The sequence below is a fragment of the Dreissena polymorpha genome, chromosome 3 (genome assembly GCF_020536995.1).
Source record: "Dreissena polymorpha isolate Duluth1 chromosome 3, UMN_Dpol_1.0, whole genome shotgun sequence".
Taxonomy (NCBI): domain Eukaryota; kingdom Metazoa; phylum Mollusca; class Bivalvia; order Myida; family Dreissenidae; genus Dreissena; species Dreissena polymorpha.
In genome coordinates, this window is record NC_068357.1 from 54,543,117 (window position 1) to 54,561,251 (window position 18,135).

General features: G+C 35.6%; 1 protein-coding gene and 1 long non-coding RNA gene across 14 annotated transcripts in view; one reads left to right on the forward strand and one right to left on the reverse strand.

Moving 5' to 3' along the window:
* The window catches only part of LOC127874199 (epidermal growth factor receptor substrate 15-like 1), a 105,071-nt gene that overhangs the window by 61,873 nt on the left and 25,063 nt on the right, over window positions 1-18,135 (forward strand). For all 12 annotated transcript variants that reach the window (XR_008046696.1, XM_052418413.1, XM_052418410.1 and 9 more), the window contains exon 12: window positions 17,279-17,450. Coding sequence is in view for 11 of the 12 variants with exons in the window: in XM_052418413.1 (XP_052274373.1) it covers window positions 17,279-17,450 (172 nt within the window). In the remaining variant the exon portion in view is untranslated. The remainder of the gene's footprint in view (window positions 1-17,278; window positions 17,451-18,135) is intronic.
* Window positions 5,668-12,299, reverse strand: LOC127874224 (uncharacterized). Of its 2 annotated transcripts, none has more exons than XR_008046717.1 (3): window positions 12,211-12,299; window positions 8,148-8,285; window positions 5,668-7,561 (listed from the first exon to the last, which is right to left on the reverse strand). It is a non-coding gene; the product is annotated as an uncharacterized LOC127874224 (long non-coding RNA). The 2 variants fall into 2 exon arrangements; XR_008046716.1 differs by lacking the exon at window positions 12,211-12,299 and adding an exon at window positions 12,068-12,205.

Below are 18,135 nucleotides of genomic sequence, written 5' to 3' on the forward strand. Positions count from 1 at the left end.
TTTTGTGTTTTTCAATACTGATGTTCTACTGGCGACGGTTACCAAATCATGCTATATCTGTTATTTGTACTTCTATCTCAACCGGCTACATGCAGACTTCTGGTCTTGCAGATAGATCGGTTGAAGTGGGCTCGGAGACTAGCATTGAGGTCGAACATTACTATTTGACCTCTTTTAATTTATGTTCGAGACCCGAAGGATGAATTGTTTTAACCGCCTTTACCTGTCGGCTACAGACTTTGCAGTCAGTGTCACGGAACAGTTGGGACACATTAATGACGCTAGCAGGATTAGCAAGACGACATTTTGTATCGACTTCTGCTTTTCTATTGCTCCTATGACAGTGCATATTTTCAAGCTACTGGAATCAACAAGAGTTCTGATACATAGGATTGCCTATCAGATTGACCGCATAGCGGCTACAGTCTTGTAGATGGCTTGGGAGCTATTGAACTCAGATCTTAGATCCTAGGATCTGGAGGGACCTCATCTTAAAGTTATTCTTCTATTACACTTCTGGCCATAACAGGCCGTCTTCCTATAACTGGTCGTATTCCTTTCGGAATTCGTCCCGGTTAGGAGTCTTGAAGTAAATGGATTAATTAAGTCAGAATTTAAGACTTCCATGCATTCTACCGGCAAGCGTGGACCCCCTTAAGGTTACTCCTAGGGTTTTCACCTTTTTCTGCCATCACACCTCCGATTCCGGAGGTACCATTGTCAATCATATTTCCGTACTTCGCAAATCAATGACTTCACAACCTGTATTATCCAGGATTTTAAAGGCGCCTGTTATTGGTTCAAGAAGAGGCTATATTCTGTAGATAGGTCATAAACTTATAAGTGTTAAACACACTCCTATTCTACCAATTTTCAAGTGTGTTTGGAGTGGGAAAGTTCGGCTTGCCGTGGTTTCTTTGCCCACACATCCTTGACAAATGGTTCCTGTCACCGGTTGGTATTTACCGGTCCGTTCACCGGTCTTTCTGCTGAGACATCTTTTCTTACGTCCGTTTCAGCTTTATTTTTAAGTTAATTGTATTAATCTCGGGATTATTCAATGACACAGATTTCCATCTTTTTGTCATTATTTACCACTATTCAGTGGTGTCTAGACTAGAAGATTATCTTGGCAAGAATATAGTTTATTCTACCACAACCTTCCTTACATCTTATACAGATGTGAGCAGAGAAGGTTATGGACGATCACATAGAACAAGGTATCTTGATTTTCTCAATTATGTGGTATCCTAATGAATATCACCTGCACATCTACATCTTGAAAAGCGAAAATTCTTTTTAGCTGTTTTTCATTTACAACACATTTTCACGATTCCTTTGTGATGGTTTCAACTATCACACATCGGTCGTGGTTTACTTACAGACACGGAGGTGATCATATTATCACTCCTTGTAACTGGAAATCAGGAACTTATTCGTTCTTTGCAAGAACTACAAATTTTCTCTATCGTCTTACTCATACCAGGTCGTCTCAACAGCCTGTTGGATGTTTTGTCCTGTAGTTCTTTCTTTCGTATTATTTTTCCGTTGGGTTCAAATAATGTAATTGCGCATGCGCGGCAGTGAGTTTGCATAGTATATCGAAGAATGTTGTTTATCATCAAACGCTAGTAATTAGCGTTATGTGATCTTAGATCGCAGTATATACCGGTATGCTGAACAACGTAAATAATGCAGTTCACAGTGATCGATCCAGCAGGGTGTGCGATTGTTATACATTCGTCCATTGACATAAACTGGAATATCTTGCCTTCTTGGTGAGTTTTTGCAATAACTGAGTTTTTGCCATAATTTCATGCAATATACTTAATGAACCATGGGATTATGGTTCTACGACCTTTTAAGTCTCCTGTACACTTATTTTCAGGAAACTTCTTCACAGGTCAAATATCATATCTCAGAGAGACATATTTTTACTGATCCAAACATGTGCCACTACATGTCTGGCCATTATTTACTTTTAGTTATCTCTACAGAAGAATGTTTTTCTGTTAGATTTTCAATCCTTGTTACTTGTGCAAGGATAATTCCATCAGAACTGTATAAAGGTTCTATAGAAATTCATTTTTGACTGGGTATTCCAGAGCATAGTTATTACCTTAATCACTCTGCTAGATACATAGAGGTTTTACTCATATTTTTCTTGATGATAAGAAATTTGTTCTTTTCTTCATCAAAGGATAGAGATTATGCTTTCATATATTTTGGAACTGATCCAAACTATGGAACGTCAACACTATGTTTTTCGTTCCTTTACCTTCTTAAGCGGTTTTGACTTGTGTTACATGTTGGGATGCTTAATGAGCTTCCTATGAACCTTTTTCATCAGGCTTATTAATAGTTCCAATATAATTTTAAGACGGTTTTCCTTCTTATTATGGCTTTTACCATACGGAGAAGTGAAATTCATGCTTTTTCTGTTGAATACGACCAATTCCAGTTGGATCTAATGTCGTTTTCAATTTGTTAGGTCAGCCACGATTCCTTGCTTAATATCAAGTCCTCTATATGGCTTCTACCTTCAAGTTTCCAAGTTTTTCTTAAACTGGTAGTCATGAAGATGATGATAAACTTCTATGGGCAATCAGAGCTTTGAAGTTCTATCTCAGCAGTGTTAGTCGGAAGTCCATTCGAGGTTCTCAAAAGACACTCTTTATTTCCCAAAAAAGGGGGGGGGAGATGTGTCTGCGGCTTCTATTTCTCGGGGTTAGACCTCGACTAAGGAAAGTTACTCTTATCCTATCTAAGGATTCATTCCTTTTTAGGATCTGACCGCATGAATTAAGAGCTCTGTCTGTTTTGTGGGCATATATTAATCACACCCCACTTTTTGACGTGCTCTAAGCTGTTTTCTGGAGGAATCCGACCACCTTTGTCATCTTTTTATCTTCGTTTTCTGAAGTGCCAACAATACAATTTGTATATGTTTGGGCTTGTTGTGGTTTCACTAACGGTAGTGTCTTCTGTACGACTTAGACATATTACTCTGTCCGAGAAGTCATAATTAATACCGTTTTAAGGAAGATTACTTGATAACCCTTGTTGAGGGTTTTGCTATCATTTGCTGATAACCCTGTTTATGGGTTCTACTGTGTTGGGAAAATATATACGAACCTTCCAACCGCAGCTGCAAAATCAGCATACGATAACAGGTCAGTATTTATGACATTAAAACAAATTTTTAAAATAAAATTCATTTTAATTATTAAATACTTAGCTGTTATCGGTAAGTCCCACCTCCCACCCCGCTATTCGATTAATATTTTTGTATATATATTGAAAGAATATTGAGGATTGGTTACCGATTTTTGGCTAGGTTGCATTTCACTATGTTTAACCTGGCCTGTATTACGGTATTGAGGTGGCGGATTCCCAGTTTAAATTCCGGATGAGTTATTCCCCCTTGGAAAGTATAAGCATACGATAACAGGTAAGTATTTAATAATTAAAATGAATTTTATTTTAAAAATTTGTTTTATGCACATTGAATAAGCCCTGTTTTCTAGAGAAAGGCTCATATCAGTTATGCCATTGGGGCATGTAAGTTGGATGCACTTACAAAATTTGCACTGCCTCTGCTTGTAATTCTGCCTCCCATTCATAGAAGTCTTATTATTTAGCTTTGCATCTCTTGGTCTGTCAGTGGTCTGTAAACAATTTGCTATTCACACAATATTTTATAAAACACTTTGACTTCTAATCAACAAAATTTCAATGCCTGTTACCGTACTTAGTAGGGAAAGGAAGACCCTTGTCAACTTTGAGGCCAACTGTTCAAAGGTCAAGGTCACAGGGGCATGACAGGACACCTAATAAAAAAATATTTTTTTCTCCATAATGCATGCTAAATGCATGCCACTAAATACAAACAACTTTCATTTGTACCCCCCCCCCCCCTTGCAGAATATGTCATATGGAAGTTACACTGTCCTTCTGGCATTCTTTATGATCATCTGTATGTCTGTGTGAAATTCCTGACTAAGAAATTACTTTGCCATATACTGATGGATTTTGAAATAAGTCTGAGCAAATTTAAACTACCATAAGACAATGTTGTGCGTTGGTCTCCATTCCTGAAAAGTTCAAAGTCATTCGAAGAGGTCAAAAGTCAAATTTGGCCTTAAACACTTGAACATTTCTATTTATAGACAGGACACATGTATTATTAAATGCAAGGTCTGGAAAATATTGATGATAAATTTTTATAAAAGCAAATGTTTGACATTTTTGGGAAGAAGAAGGAATTTCGGGATATTTTTCTTATTTTTATTCAAAGATTTGAACTTGTGTCCTTGAAGCAGAATAATTTATATAAAAGTGATAGGCAGGGCTCCAGCTGCCATTGGCAATTGTCGGCAAATGGGAACGTTTTTGAAAACTGGCCATTTAAATCAATTCAATGTTGGTGTCAATAGAGGAGTCTTCTCCTTTAGTTGCGCAGTGTAAAATACGTATCTGAGTGGTAAAGGATTAATAATTATCTTCTTTTATGTGTTAACTCGCAGGCTGTTCTGGTTTTATGCTGTTTGCACATAGCCATTATCAATTTGCTTCTGAGTGGGAAAGGGTTATATATGACATAACTCCTTTTATCTGGTCTGTAAATAATTCAGTGTTTGTTCAACAAGCTCTGTCGCACATTTTCAACTTCTCATGCATGCATTTTAGTTTTTATTCATGAAAATTATTGTTACTTATGAATAATTAAAAATTGCTGAAAGCGTTTTCCAATATGTATTGGTACACCTATTGTTTTGATATTGATGAAGTATATAAAAGGTGTGAATGTATTCTTTTGTCATATTGACAAAGCATAACTTTGTGTAAATTGAAGCAGCCATTTATCTTTCAATCTAGTTTATGTTTAACAGACATTTGTTGTCAAAGACAGCAAATAACATCAACAAAATATGGTAATTTGAGCCTTGTTCTTAGAAAACTGGGCTTAATGCATGTGCCTAAAATTTCATCCCAGATTAGCCTGTGCAGTCTGCACTGGCTAATCAGGGACGACACTTTCCGCTTTTATGGTATTTTTAGTTTCAAGGAAGTCCCTTTTTACTGAAAATAAAGTTTAGGCGGAGAGGGTCGTCCCTGAGTAGCCTGTGCGAACTTCACAGGCTAATCTGGGATGACACTCTACGCACATGCAGTTTTCTCAGAACTTTTTTTAGCAATAACAGGTATTAACTCTTTGCAGCATAGTAACACATTTTGACATGTAAGAAAATTGAGTTAAATTATAGATTTAAAGTTTTAAAGACTTCATTTCCAACCCTAAGATACTGATAAGCAGCAAACATCAATAAACCTGAACAGCCTGCGAGTGACTTCTTGTTTTATTTTGCTTTTGAGTGGGAAATGGTTGAGCAAGTAAAAACTTTTGGAGCGTTAGAAGTTATTAAGCAAGTCAAAACTTTGAAGTATGAAAAGGTAATTAGCAGTTAACCCTTTCCCCCCAACAGAAGCGAAGTGAAAATGGCTTTTGCAACCAGCATAAAACCAAAACAGCCTGCAAGTAACTCGCAGTCTGTTCAGGTTTTATGCTGTTTGCTGCTCATCCGTTTCTTATGGTTTAAAGTGAAGCCTTTAAAACTTGAATCAAGTAAGTTAGGTCTTTAAATAAATTTAACTTTCAAAGGGACCACAAGTGCATCAAAATACCTATCAAAGTGGTAAAGGGTTAAAAGCAAGTAAAAACTATGAAGCATCACATGAACTGGCTTCTGAATGAAATGGTGCTTTATTGTTGTTGCATAATGTGGGCATTAAACAGTGTGGAACTTCATTGCTTACAATAAGATGCAAGTAATATAAATGAACCAATATAAATGAGCTGCACTCTGTGAACAGGGGCTTTAAAGCATATGCGTAAAGTGTCATCCCAGATTAGCCTGTGCAGTCCACACAACCTTATTTAGTGACAACACTTTCCGCCTTAACTGGATTTTTGCTAAGAAGGGACTTTCTTTAAACGAAAAATATCATAAAAGCGGAAAGTGTCGTTCCTGATAAGCCTGTGCAGACTGCACAGGCTAATCTGGGAAGACATTTTACGCACATGCATCAAACCCCCTTTTCGTAGAGTGAGGCTTGAATGCTTTTCAGAATGAAAATGTGCATCTTTTGCTCCATACTTTGTGCCAGTAACAACAAAATGATGCAAGATCAGGTGGAGACAATGTCTGATTATTGTTTTATTACAGGTTTTTTTCCAGCCATTTCGGGAAAAGGAGTCTGGTCAAATTGGGATTTTTTAATCGACAAAAGTGGCAAATTTGGGAAGTTTTTATCGACATTAAGGACCAAATTGGGATTATTTTATCAACAAATATTGACACAACAGGTCTTTTCCTGGCCATTTTGGATACAAATCTGATAAATTATGGCTGTATATTTTGTTGGTTGTTTAAAAAATAAAATTGAGATATAGAGTCTAATAATCATAACTCATAAGATACTCTTTTTTTTTAAATGTGGAAATTGGGCATTTTTTTAAATTTCGGTTTGGGATAGGGTCTGTTTGCTTTGGGATCGGGTCTGTTTTATGGCCTTTTTTACATAGCAGAAATACCCCTGTATTAAAATGCTTCATAGCAGTTTTATAAATTAGCAGAAAGTATGGATTTGCTAGATTGTAATACATTCAGTATGTTATCAATTTAAGATACGTGTTCATCAAATTTGCAATTTATGAAAAAAATAGAATGAAATAAATTTGGAAGAAAAACATATGGCTTTGAAGCAAGAACTTCTGTGTGTATGTTTTGTTGTGTAAAAGGTGAGCTTTCACACAGACAACATCAATAATGCTACCAAGACTGTGTTTGGCTTTCAGTCACTACACCAAATTCAGTATATTGTTGGTTTTATCTAAATGTGCATAATTAATTCGTTGAGAAAGTATTTACAATATAAACAATGTCAAATATTATTAAAAAGCCCAAATACACTTTGCATAGATTGTTTCAAGTGAATTATAATACATTCACATGCAAATCTCTCAGTTGTAAAACCAGCTCTTGCAGCACATTTATTAACAGAAGACCACTATTCCTTTAATAAATTGAAAAGTTTATCCCGTCATTATCCACCAAATAGAATCCACTTTATGGCCCTGTTAGATAGGAGTTGACATGTTCTGAAAGCTGTATTTGCACCACTGCACAGTCTTCTTCCTCTCTGGAACTTGCAGTTCCGAATTACTTCTGGTTTTAGCAAGCTCATCATCGAGTTCAAATACTGTTTCCATTTCAACTTCGTCCATCTCCTCAAATACTGTTTCCATTTCAACTTCGTCCATCTCCTCATCTTCCATTTCTCTTACCACGTAAGGGTTGTACGGATACCTCTTATACATAGCATGCATAATTCTGCTCGCAAAACTTTGCTGCTGTCTTTCCATTAGCATTCTATTTCTCGTCTTGTTAGGTATGCTCTTTTCCTCGTTTTCGAACAACTTGCTCAAGTTGCCGTAGATCTGACTGTGTGGCATTACGGAGTAGAAGTATCGTAGATACTCTGTCTCTTTCTGCTGATCCTTTAAATTCAAAGAAATAAATAAAATTTGAGACTACACTGTAAATGTATTTTAATTTTTTTGTAAGTCAGAGATTTTTTTTCTTCTTTATAAAGTAATGGAAAACGGCACTTTCCTAATTGGGAAAAAAACGACGAAATTTCCAATTGCTGTCATAAAATTCCTAATTGAAGGTTTTTTTTATATTATGTTGTTTTTTTTTATAAAAAAAATGCAACATTTGGTTTCCCTATGCAGCTCTATGGCTTGAACCTATGTAAATATAATATTGGCAACTTGACAACACTTAGTTATCAATTTTTAATGAATTTCGGAGCAAAACGGCATCAATTTTTAATGAATTTCGGAGCAAAACGTCAGATACTCCAATTTTCAAAATGTAAAAACTTCACCACGCGATTTTTCCCAATTTCAGGGTTTTTCGCGCAAATTTTTCCCAAATGGACTGGTACTGGTACTTTTCCCAATTAGGAAAAAATAAATTGCTGTAAGTATATGGTGTTACTTATTGAAGATGAGGATCTATTGCTTGAAAAGATATGATGACTCAAAACAAACCTCAAATTCCCGACAAAATCTTAACTACCTTGTTCCTCTGATGGCGGTGGCGGATAATGCTCGTGATGATGAAGATGGAGATGCTGATGGAGACGAAGATCAGGAGGTAGATGTTCGTGCTCGTGAAGGAAATGAGGCCGTAACTCCAGTAGTCGATGGTGCCGCTCTGGGGTGAATCAAACAACTAACTTTAAGTGCATGGGGCAATGTCAAAAAATTAAACTAAGAAAATCAGGATTTTATTAATTGATGTTGTTCTGGGAAAACTCAAATTGATGCATGTGAGTAAGAAAATCAGGCTGTAACTCCAGTAGTCGATGGTGCCGTTCTATCGAGATTTAAACAACAAACGTTTAAATATGTAGTCAATGGTATTGCTCTATGGAGAATAAACAACATTAGTTAGATGCAGGCCTTGCAGGGGTAATATTAATAAAGACAAACAGAAAATCCTGATGTTAAAATTTTTGTCTTTATTTGAGACTAGCTCTGGGAAAACTGGGCTTAATGCTTGTGCATAAAGTGTCACCCCATATTAGTCTGTGTGGTCCACATGGGCTAGTCAGAAGCGACACTTTCAGCTTTTATGGAATTGTTGTAGCTCGCCTGAGCACAACGTGCTCATGGTGAACTTTTGTGATCGCCTTTTGTCCGTCGTGTGTCGTCTGTTGTGCGGTGTCAACATTTGCCTGGTTAACTCCTAGAGGCCACATTTAATGTCCAATCTTCACGAAATTTAGTCATAAGGTTGGTCTCAATGCTTGAAAAACATGGCTGCCAAGGGGCGGGGCATTTTTCCTTATATGGCTATATTTGGCTATAGTATAATCTTGTTGACACTCTAGAGGCCACATTTATTGTCTGACCTTCATGAAACTTGGTCAGAAGATTCATCCCAATAATATCTTGGACGAGTTCAAAAATGATGCGGGTTGGTTGAAAAACATGGCCGCCAGGGGGCGGTGCATTTTTCCTTATATGGCTTTAGTAAAACGTTGTTAACACTCTAGAGGCCACATCTATTTTTCGATCTTCACGAAGCATGCTCAGAAGATTTGCCCCAATGATATCTTGGATGAGTTCAAAAATGGTAATCCTTGCTTGAAAAACATGGCTGCCAAGGGGAAGGTCCTTTTTCCTTATATGGCTATAGTAAAATCTTGTTAACACTCTAGAGGCAACATTATTGTCCTATCTTCATGAAACTTGGTCAGATGATTTATCCCAATAATATCTTGGACAAGTTCGAATATGATGCCGGTTGGTTGAAAAACATGGCTGTTAGGGGGCGGGGCATTTTTCCTTATATGGCTATAGTAAAACCTTGTTAACACTCTAGAGGCCACATTTATTTTCCGATCTTCATGAAACTTGGTCAGAAGATTTGTCTTATAGATATCGTGGATGAGTTCGAAAATGGTAGCGTTTGCTTGAAAAACACTCATCATGAAACTTGGTCAAAAGATTTATCCCAATGATATCTTGGATAAGTTTGAAAATGGTTTTGGTTGCTTGAAAAACATGGCCACCAGGGGTGGGGCATTTTTCCTTATATGGCTATATATGGCTATAGTAAAACCTTGTTAACACTCTAGAGACCACATTGATTGTCCAATCTTCGTGAAAATTGATCAGAAGATTGGTCTCAATGATATCTTGAATGACTTAAAAAATAATTATGTTTGCTTGAAAAACATGGCTTCCAAGGGGCTGGGCATTTTTCCTTATATGGCTATAGTAAAATCTTGTTCACACTCTAGAGGCCACGTTTACTGTCCTATCTTCATGAAACTTGGTCAGAAGATTCATCCCTATAATATCTTGGACGAGTTCAAAAATGATGCCAATTGGTTGAAAAACATGGCTGCCAGGGGGCGGGCATTTTTCCTTATATGGCAATAGTAAAATCTTGTTAACACTCTAGAGGCCACATTTATTTTCCGATCTCGATGAAACTTAGTCAGAAGATTTTTCCCAATAATATCTTGTTATCGCAGGTGAGCGACTTTGGGCCTTTCAGGCCCTCTTGTTACAAGAGGATTTTCTAAATGAAAATCCATTTAAGGCCGAAAGTGTTTTACCTGATTAGTCCAACTTGTTGACGCTCTCAAATATTAAGCTACTTTTTATATTGGTAATATTTGTAGCGTCCAACGGCTGAACCATTTGATTAATGGTGGGAATTTTTCCTTCTTTGTCTATATTGTTGCGCAAGGATTTTGTGCGCAACATTCAAGGCCCGATATAAGACACTTGATATCAACGGATTGCAATAATATTTACATACCTGTGTAGATAATTCATTTTTCGAAAATGTTCTGTAAAAATTATGTAATGACACATTGAATTTTGCACGCCTGATCAATTTAAATCCAACTACTATTCAATTTTTCAATATCTCTCGATTCGCTCGCTGTGTAGATATAAATCGATAACACGACCTCGATGTAAAGCATCTGGTTAAAATGCGGAAGAATAAACAGCATAAAATACAGTTTGCGTTCGTCTGTTGTGGTGCAGAGCATTACATAATAAAACCGATGTTATTATACTTTTCTGGATTAATTTAGCATAGTTTTTTTTTCTCTAAAGTGACAATTACAAAGTTCTGAAATAAATTACATCTTTTATTTTTATACTGTAAATAAATAATATTGATACAGATCATACAGTATACCGTCCTATGTCACGTAGAATGTAAGTACATAAAACAACACAGACAGTGGTGCGAAAAAGACATGCATAAAAACTTGCTGAAACAAAGAAGAGTGAATAGAAACTGCACCATATCTGTTTTGAACATATGCTTATTAAATCGACAAAGATTAGCATACTTAATCTAGTTAGGTTAAAGTCGGTGTTAAATGCTCATGTTAAATAAAATTACGCGTACATGTTACACCGTAATACCTTCTTCTGATTGGTTCATATTTAAATCAGTTTCATGTCATGGCTACAGGTCAGTGATTGTTTTGCGATTTAAGCAGAAGTTTGACTGAAGAATTTATGCCTTTCTAACTTCAATTTGACGATATTTGAGGTAAAAATGGACTTCTGAACTAAAACTGAATGAGTCGGTAATGTTATTTTGCAATTTTGCGCAAATTGATGAAAATTTAAACTTTCTGGTTTCCAACACATTTTTGACTTTTCCCCGATGAGACGTTCCAAAGAATTTAATCCATATAAAAAGTATCTCTAAATTCTTTGCGAGTCTTATAAATGAGTCTTTAACCTGATAAGCCTGTGTGGACTGCACAGGCTTATCTGGTATGACATTTTATGCATATGCATTAATCCCACATTCTCAGAATGATGCTCATTTGTGCCTTTATTTTATGAATCTATTCTGTTCAGATAGCATCAGACACACTAGCATTCATGGGTGGTATTCCAGAATTGTCAGTCAAATTTTGTCCTTTAAAAATTGGAGCATTTCATACAGGAAAGTGTGCACTACATGGACTCTGAAAATAAAAGCATCGGAAGGAGAATAATAGTTGAAACTTCACATCATATTGAAAATGTTATTTGAGGATTATCAACACATCCTCCTTTATCAGTAACAATGCACAATACCTTTAAATATTTGAAAAATCTTGAATAAAAGCCAATTAGGTCTTGGGTTTAATTTTTATCTATATAACATTTATATATTTTATATTTCATAAGACTCATTCAGTACAAATTCAGTTAGAATTTAGTTTCAAAGTTGTTTACAGAAATGTTTCAGTTACCAAAGTTTTCAAGATATTGAGGCATCCATTGCACTGAAAAGTGAAAAATGTTAAACCATTCAAGTAATGATTATAAGTCAGCAACATACATATTCAAATACAAATATTTTTCTATTATAGTTTTCTATTTATCCTACAATATTTATAAAAAAATCATTTTTTGAAACAATCAAAATGTTTGCGTTTAAGTGTAAAAGTAAATAAATCTCACCCTTGTGTAGTAATATCAAAATTTATTATTGATTTTTTTCCGCTTACGTCATGTGAAATAGTACTCAACATATCTTTGGAAAATCAGAGTAACAAGACAAAATATTGCTATCTGCTTCAATTCAAAATAAATCAGCATTCTACCTGTTACGCACTCAAATAGCACACAGTAGGTTTTGCTCAAACTTAAATTCTTGTTTCACCAAAGCAAAAAAGATGGCTGCCAATGTACATGTAGAAGCAGTGTAAAGGCAGGACGGCTTGTAAAGCACAAGTTTACATTACACCTAGAGTTTCCTTCTATCATAGCATTTAGATGTATGATAAATCTATTTATATGTAACGGAATATTTTTAGCTTAAATTCCTTAATCAGTTCAAAGCTTACCGCAAACAATTTGCCCCTTTTAGACAGTCTTATAACCATTTACCACTAAGATATGTATTTTGACGGATTTGTAGTCCCTTTGAAAGTTAAATTTTATTGCAGACCTTTCTTACTAGATTCAAGTTTTAAAGGCTTCATTTCAAACCCTTAGATACTGATGAGCAGCAAACATCATAAAATGTGAACAGACTGCGAGTAAGACAGACTGCAAGTCACTCGCAGGCTGTTCTGGTTTTATGCTGTTTTCACAAAGCCATTTTCATTTTGCTTCTGAGTGGGAAAGGGATATTTGATGTTTGAAAATCTACATGAGTTGTGGAGGTAATTTTTCAATGTGTTCCAGTATCTGAGTTATTGATACTCGATTAAACTTTTGTCATTTCTTATTTTTGTAAGAGGTAGTAACGATATTGTTATGACTTTGTCTGAGTTACCATATCTTTTCCAGCAGACCATCCACAAATTAAACAAGTAACTTTTAGGCTGTATACTCACAAAAATAGTCTTGTAGAAAGTTTTTTGATGGACTTTGATTGAACACAATGAACTGTTATCCTGGTTGAGTCATATTTCATAAACTTGACTTGTGTCATATTTTAGTTATGATCGATAAAGTTAATCATTTGCTTAAGTGTTGTCCCTGTATCCGATCATTTACAAAATATTTTTACTTTTAGTTTGGCAATTTTTTTTTTCTTTAAAGAGTTTATAAAAAAACACACAAATAAACCAACAACAAAGCATTACACATTGTACCTAACAGTTGAAAAGGGGTTGTAGTAATTGGAATTTTTTTGGCAATACAAATTTTATAATTTGTGTAGGAAGTATAACATTACAAAGAATATAAGTCTTGCATTGAGCAAACAGGACTTAATGCGTGTGCGTAACGTGTTGTCCCAGATAGGCCTGTGGAGTCCGCCGGGCTTAGACTGGAATTTCATTAAGGAAAGATAATCATTTTAAAGGGACGATTACCGGTAAATAAAAATCCAATGTGTTGTACAGGCTACAGGGGCTGAACAGACTCATCTGAGACAACACTTAATGCACATGCATGAAGCTTGGTTTACCAGAGAGTGGCATATATATATATATATATATATATATATATATATATATATATGTGTGTATTAACTGGATTAACAGTCTCACCTTAACTTTGGTGGAGTCAGATACATCCAGTATAATGCCTGTCGAGTTTACAGATGTAGCATTTGTGTCCGGTAGCTCGTAGTTGAACCCTGAGGAATTGAATACTTCCTTCATCTTTGGTGACTTTGACTAACGGCTTGTGTCTGGACGTGGCTTTCTTATTTGTTGCAATAAAGTTTGACGACTTTTTCCCTTGTGTATTTCTCACATCCCTTATCATGTTATCACTTGCACATTGACACAGTTTGTTAGTTTTCAGATGGTTCTTTTCTTTTTAGTTTTTTTTTAAAAAGTCTCAAATAATTAAAAGTGTAATTTGTATTTGCATCTGATATTCAACATTAGTCAAAATAAGGTTCTCTCTACTTTGAGTTTTTGTTGAACAACTTAAGGTATTCTGACTAGCAATTTTTTGCAATATCTGAAATGACCATTTTCATTGAGTTTTTTTTATTTTTTTGTATTTTCCTCAATTGAAAAAAAGCACTTTTTTCAGAGAAATAATTTGCTTTTTACCTAACCACTTTAAGGCTGCGAAGTTTACTCATTAGTATCCATATAAACACCATACAATCAAAATCACTCTAAAATCAATTTTACCTGTCATGCAAAAAAACAATTTAAAACACTTGATTGGTAAGATTTTATTAACTCCATTTCAGAAGTGACCAGCCCGCTATCTTCACCATTATTCAATGCCCAATTCTTGGGTTTAATTCTAGATTGATGCTAGATCAGTGCGGATGATTTCTGGCTCCATTGGTGTCATGTTTTAATCTAATTTTTTCACCATCACCTCGAATTACCGCACTTGCCCGACAATCATACTTTAATAATTCATACACTAGTCATGGGCCGAGAGTTATTAGGTTCCACAATGGTACAACAAAACCCATCTTTAGGTTACAGATGGATGCCACTAAAAAATAATAAAATATGAATAACCCAATAAACCTGTACTGGTTCAATGGTTCAGGTTGGCTGTTGAATTTCTTGCCTTACGCTGTTAATAAATTTTTAATTCCAAGTCAACACCAAGGAGATATAAGCATTCAACTGTTAAATAATCAACCCAATTAAGTTAGATATCTTTTATTTCATTATTGGGTGCCAATATCCAGGTGTTTTATTCTGTGGTCAGTGAGCTAATAATCATAATAATAATAAATTAACTAACTATGATTTAATAATAATAATAGACCATATTTCCTTCTCAATTATTCTGTAGGTGCAATAAACTATCTTCTGCTAGTTACTTGTATCTCTTGACAATTTACATATAAACAACAAGTTGAGGTCTGTTTTTGATAGTTTGAATCACAATACAAAAACATGGAATAGGGTTGTTGCAATTCTAATTGTATCAAATGTAAATAAGTGCAAAAACAAGTTCTCAGAATTTCAAAAAAATTATTGCCACTTTTTTTAATGTTTAATTTTATATAATGTACAGGTTTGTAACGTTTGTAAGTGGTTTTGGTTAATAATTTCTCATTCAAGAGCGCATTTGTTAGCAAAAGTGTCTGAAATCACATCCCCTGATGCATCAGTTTTAAGTGGCAAATTTAAGCCACATTCTGGGAAAACTGGGCTTAATGCATTTGCGTAAAGTGTCGGCACAGGCTCATCAGGAATCACACCTTCCGCATGCACTGGATTTTCTTTTAGAAAAAATCTAAATGAAGAATTTCATGAAAGCAGAAAGTGCTGTCTGTGAAAAAGGGGTTAAAAGCATGTGCGTAAAGTGTTGCACAGAGTAATCAGCGACGACTCTTTCCGCAAAAACTTGATTTTTGCTTAGAAGAGACTTGCTTGACACGAAAAGTATCATGATAGCGGAAAGTGTCCTCCCTGATTAGCCTGTGCGGACTGCACAGGCTAATCTGGGACGAGACTTTACGCACACTAATTTAACCCCTTTTTCACAGAGCATGGCTCTATAGTTTTAAAATTGTGTTTGTTCAACTCCTCTTACTGCTAGTTGGATTTTCTAATAATTTCAAGGCTGAATGTGTAGATGCTCCTTTTGGAATTAATTTTGACTGCGTTCAGTTTTGTCCTTAAGTCAACTGTAGAATATAAAGTTGATTACCCCGTGTCCAATCATGCATTGTGAGAGAATCAATGTCTGTGACATAGTTGTTTTTCTCTGTGCGTTGTGAATAGACATTCTTGCCCATTAAACTTTGAAAACTATATTTATTGAGGCCCGAGATTTAACCCTTTACCACTTAGATATGAATTTTGTGGAATTTGTTGTCCTTTAGAAAGCTTTTTTATGCCCCCCTTCGAAGAAGAGGGGGTATATTGTTTTGCTCATGTCGGTCGGTAGGTCCGTCAGTCGGTCAGTCCGTCGGTCCACCAGATGGTTTCCGGATGATAACTCAAGAGCGCTTACGCCTAGGATCATGAAACTTCATAGGTACATTGATCATGACTCGCAGATGACAGCTATTGATTTTCAGTTCACTAGGTCAAAGGTCAAGGTCACTGTGACTCGAACCAGTAAAATGGTTTCCGGATGATAACTCAAGAACACTTACGCCTTGGATCATGAAACTTCATAAGTACATTGATCATGACTGGCAGATGACCCCTATTGATTTTCAGGTCACTAGGTCAATTGTCAAGGTCACAGTGATTCGAAACAGTAAAATGGTTTCCAGATGATAACTCAAGAATGCTTATGCCTAGGATCATGAAAATTCATATGTTCATTGATCATGACTGGCAGATGACCTCTACCAATTTTCAGGTCACTAGGTCAAAGGTCAAGGCCACAGTGACTTGAAATAGTAAAATGGTTTCCTGATGATAACTCAAGAATAATTAGGCCTAGGATAATGAAACTTCATAGGTACATTGATCATGACTGGCAGATGACCCCTTTTGATTTTCAGGTCAATAGGTCAAAGGTCAAGGTCACAGTGACAGAAAACGGATTCACACAATGGCTGCCACTACAACTGACAGCCCATATGGAGGGCATGCATGTTTTACAAACAGCCCTTGTTAATTAAAGACCTTTCTAACTAGATTCAAATTTTAAAGGCTTCATTCTCAACCCTTAGATACTAATGAGTAGCAAACAGCATACAACCTGAACAGACTGCGAGTTACTTGCAGGCTGTTCTGGTTTTATGTTGTTTGCACATGGCCATTTTCACTTTGCTTCTGAGTGGGAAAGGGTTAAAGCAATTTGTGTTGAAAGTGGCATAATAAATTGATTATATGGAATATAACGTGATACCTTGTATAATCATACTCTGTTATCGCATGCGAAAATGCTAAACGAGCAGTTATTTGCCTTTATACCATATTGACATTGTGTGCCTAATATCACATGATATTAAAATTTCAAACTATATATTTTTCCACCCACCACATATTTTAACACCTTAGCAAGTCTGATTCACTATTTTCATGTCACAATTATACTCCCTGTTTGCAAATGAGTGGTATTCTCGGAAATTTGTGCTTACTGCATGTGCGTAAAGTGTCTTCCCAGAAGGTAACCTGCGTGAAAACGTTTATCTTTTATGGTATTTTTTTCATGTTGAGGTGGTCTCTTCTTAACAAAAAAGCACAGTAGGTGGAAAATTCTAATTTGATTGCCAATTTTAATGCTACAATTAAAATATTTGTTTAAAAATGGTTACCATGGTTACAGGGAGAAGCTGAAGCTGGAGGCGGAGCAGCAGCAGCAGACGGCAGACATCCGGCTGTGTCAAGTTGAGGTGCAGATGTTGGAGAAGGAGCTGAACAACATTACTGGCACCCTACACCAGCTCGAGTCACAAAAGATAGAGGCCCAGAAAGTATTAGATGACCTTGAGGATAGGGTGAGTTAGAATATAAACTAACTTTTAAGAGTAATTTGCATAGACAGGTAACTATCAAGTCCTTTTGTTGCCCGGCAAAAGAGTAAGGAGACCAGAACTAAGTGCACATTGTAAGTATCTGATACCTACTTTCAACAAAGCAAAATCACACCATAATATAACTTTGCTGTCATGGCTAAATACATTATGCACTTTTATAAGTCGCAATCTTTGTGCTTTAAAAACAAACAAACAAAAAAGAGGGAACTGTCGCAAGCTTTTCTTTAAAGCTATTTGCCTGGCCAGACTATCAACCTTTGAAATTTACTTGCGCTTGCCTAAATCTATTTGACCAGGGATGTAAGGCAACTATTCATTACTATCAATGGTGAGTTGGTTGTGATGTGGTGTTGTGGAAGTCAGGCAGAGCTCCAGATAAGGTTTTGTGAAATTCTTAACGTTACTACAAGATTTTCAAAAATAATTCTTAACTCTGAAATTTTATTCTTAACGTTACTACTAAGTTTTGGAAAGTAATTCTTAACTTTTCTAAATGACCTAAAAATAAATAATAATGGTTATTTTCATGCAAAAAATTAAAATAAACATACTAGCAACTTAATTTAAACGAGTTCAACAGTGTCTATTCAGTATTATACAATTTTATTTTTCAAATACCTTCATATGCCCAAACTGTGCTTAGATT